The sequence below is a fragment of the Clupea harengus genome, chromosome 4 (genome assembly GCF_900700415.2).
Source record: "Clupea harengus chromosome 4, Ch_v2.0.2, whole genome shotgun sequence".
NCBI classification, from domain to species: Eukaryota; Metazoa; Chordata; class Actinopteri; order Clupeiformes; family Clupeidae; genus Clupea; species Clupea harengus.
The window spans coordinates 23834017-23836562 of NC_045155.1; the positions used below are offsets into that span (position 1 = coordinate 23834017).

At 45.8% G+C, this 2546-nt stretch overlaps 1 protein-coding gene across 1 annotated transcript in view; it reads right to left on the reverse strand.

Moving 5' to 3' along the window:
* Positions 1 to 1163: 1163 nt before the first annotated feature.
* Positions 1164 to 2546, reverse strand: part of ajap1 (adherens junctions associated protein 1) — a 65285-nt gene continuing 63902 nt past the window's right edge. The window contains exons 5-6 of the mRNA XM_031566845.2: positions 2381 to 2460; positions 1164 to 1235 (exon numbers count right to left, since the gene is read on the reverse strand). Of these exons, the coding sequence (XP_031422705.1) occupies positions 2388 to 2460 (73 nt within the window). The 3' untranslated portion in view covers positions 1164 to 1235; positions 2381 to 2387. The remainder of the gene's footprint in view (positions 1236 to 2380; positions 2461 to 2546) is intronic.

Sequence of the window (2546 nt, forward strand, 5' to 3'; positions counted from 1 at the left end):
ATGTGAAATATCTTTGCCTCTGAGTCCAGCTTCTGCAGTCTGATGTGTCCAGAGAGGCTTTGTGAAGTTCAGTGTGTGACCGCTCCATGTGCACATGACACAGCACCCCCCCCCCTGGGTTATTTAATGGTTCAGCCCCCCCCGTCCTTTTCTCCTTCCGCGTGTCGGGTCTCTTGAAGGGTTTAGGGATATTACTAAGCGTCTGGGAGCAGCCGAAGCCCATTTGAAGCATGGTGAGAACAAATTAGAAAACCTCTGAAATCCCCAGAGCCTTCGTAGTAAAAAAACTGAATTTTAGATAACACCATTTTAAAAATCAGCCTTGGAGAGGAGCGTCAAACTGGAGCACTAAATGAGATTAACAGTCCAACGACTTCATAGCGATGCTTTGATAAGAGTTCGAAGTGACCTCTTTTATAGAAAAATAGAGAAGACAATTTCACTTCAAAATGGGATCTATGAACAATGGACTGAAATCAAAACTTTGGGTAAAGTAGTTTTTCATCAATTTTCATATTTTTCTATCTAGAACGCAGTAGTGCTTGTTGATATAAATATTTTTGGACTTTTGCAACACATTTCTTCAACTATTTCAAAACATATTCAAATATTAGTTTGTTCTAACGTCACATGTTGGCTGCCTCGAAAAGTGGACAGTGGGCTAGGGACGGGACGGGAGTGTGTCACCAGTGCGAGCGCGTGTCCCTCCACACACTCCACACACTCCGTGTCACCAGTGCGAGCGCGTGTCCCTTCGCACACACTCCACACACTCCGTGTCACCAGTGCTAGCGCTTGTCCCTGCGCACACACACACACTCCGCTGGGTAGGTATGTACAAGCTGCGGGCGGCACAAAGTGGTGTGATTGGCACATCAGTCAGTCCCTCCGGTGGGCTGCCGTCTCCCCTGCGCACACTGACACATACAGTACACTTATATATCATATGGATATGGATATATATATTTATATTTATATATATATATATATATATATATTTGTCAACTCTAAGGATTCTCTAAATTGCCGTAGGTCTATGGAAAATAATTAGGAGTGGCATCCGTAGCTCTGCATTACTTTGCAATTCTTTTAGAAAAATAAATCTGTTTGCTCGAGTCCAGAGAGAGCCCCGTCCAGGAGAAATCTCTTCTTTTTCTTTTCTTTCATTTTCTCCTTGTGTTGTTTCTGCTCCGGTAATTGGTTTTCACGCAGTGTAAAAGTTTTCCAAATGGATCCTGAGGGAAAGAGGCAAATAGATTAGCGATGTGTTCATGAGTACACACAGCTTCTGCACAAGCCCCCTGATACCCTTCACACACACACACACACACACACGCACACACACACACACACACACACACACACACACACACACACACACACACACACACACAAGCCCCCTGCTACTGGTAATCTAATGAGCATAGGCTCTGCTCTGATCCATTACACTGAAACTGCCATTTTCTATTCAGACCCCCCCTCCACACACACACACACACACACACACACACACACACACACACACACACACACACACACACACACACACACAAGCTCATTGAGCTCAGTCAGACCATCAGTTCATCCATGACGAGAGAGAGTTCTGTGTGTGTGTGTGTGTGTGTGTTTGTGTGTCCCTGTAGAAGGGACAGGATGTGTTTATATGTCTGATGAGGAGTATTTTTGTAGAGTAGGGTTTGTGTATCTACAGGAGCATATGAGTGTGTGTGTGTGTAGCGGAGTGTGTGTGTGTGAGTGTGCGTGTGCACGTGTGTGTGTAGCGGAGTGTGTGTGCGTGTGTGTCAGCGTGTGTGCGTGTGTGTGTGTGTGTGTGTGTGATTGTGCGTGTGAGTGTGATTAGTGGAGCGTGTGTGTGTGTGTGTGTGTGTGTGATTAGTGGAGTGTGTGTGTGTGTGTGTGATTGTGTGTGTATGTGTGTGATTAGTGGAGTGTGTGTGTGTGTACGTGTGTAATTAGTGGAGTGTGTGTGTGTGTGTGTGTGTGTAATTGTGTGTGTGTGTATGTGGCGCGAGTGTGTGTGCGTGTGTGTCAGCGTGCATGTGTGTGTGTGTGTGTGTATGTGTGTGATTGTGTGTGTGTGTGTGTGTGTAGCACGAGTGTGTGTGCGTGTGTGTCAGCGTGCATGTGTGTGTGTGTGTGTAAGTATGTGTGTGATTGTGTGTGTGTGTGTGTGTAGCACGAGTGTGTGTGCGTGTGTGTCAGCGTGCATGTGTGTGTGTGTGTGTAAGTATGTGTGTGATTGTGTGTGTGTGTGTGTGTGTAGCACGAGTGTGTGTGCGTGTGTGTCAGCGTGCATGTGTGTGTGTGTGTGTGTAAGTATGTGTGTGATTAGTGGAACGTGTGTGTGTGTGTGTTTTACCTGGAGATCAGCAGGAGATCTCGAACCACTTCTCCGACACAAAGGCCACAGGAATAAGCTGCCTCTCGCTGGGCGAAGGTCTGTAGGCAAAAATAAACAACAACAAATTAACCAAACAGCACAAACAATAAACAACAACCCTAACCAATAAACAAAACTACTACAA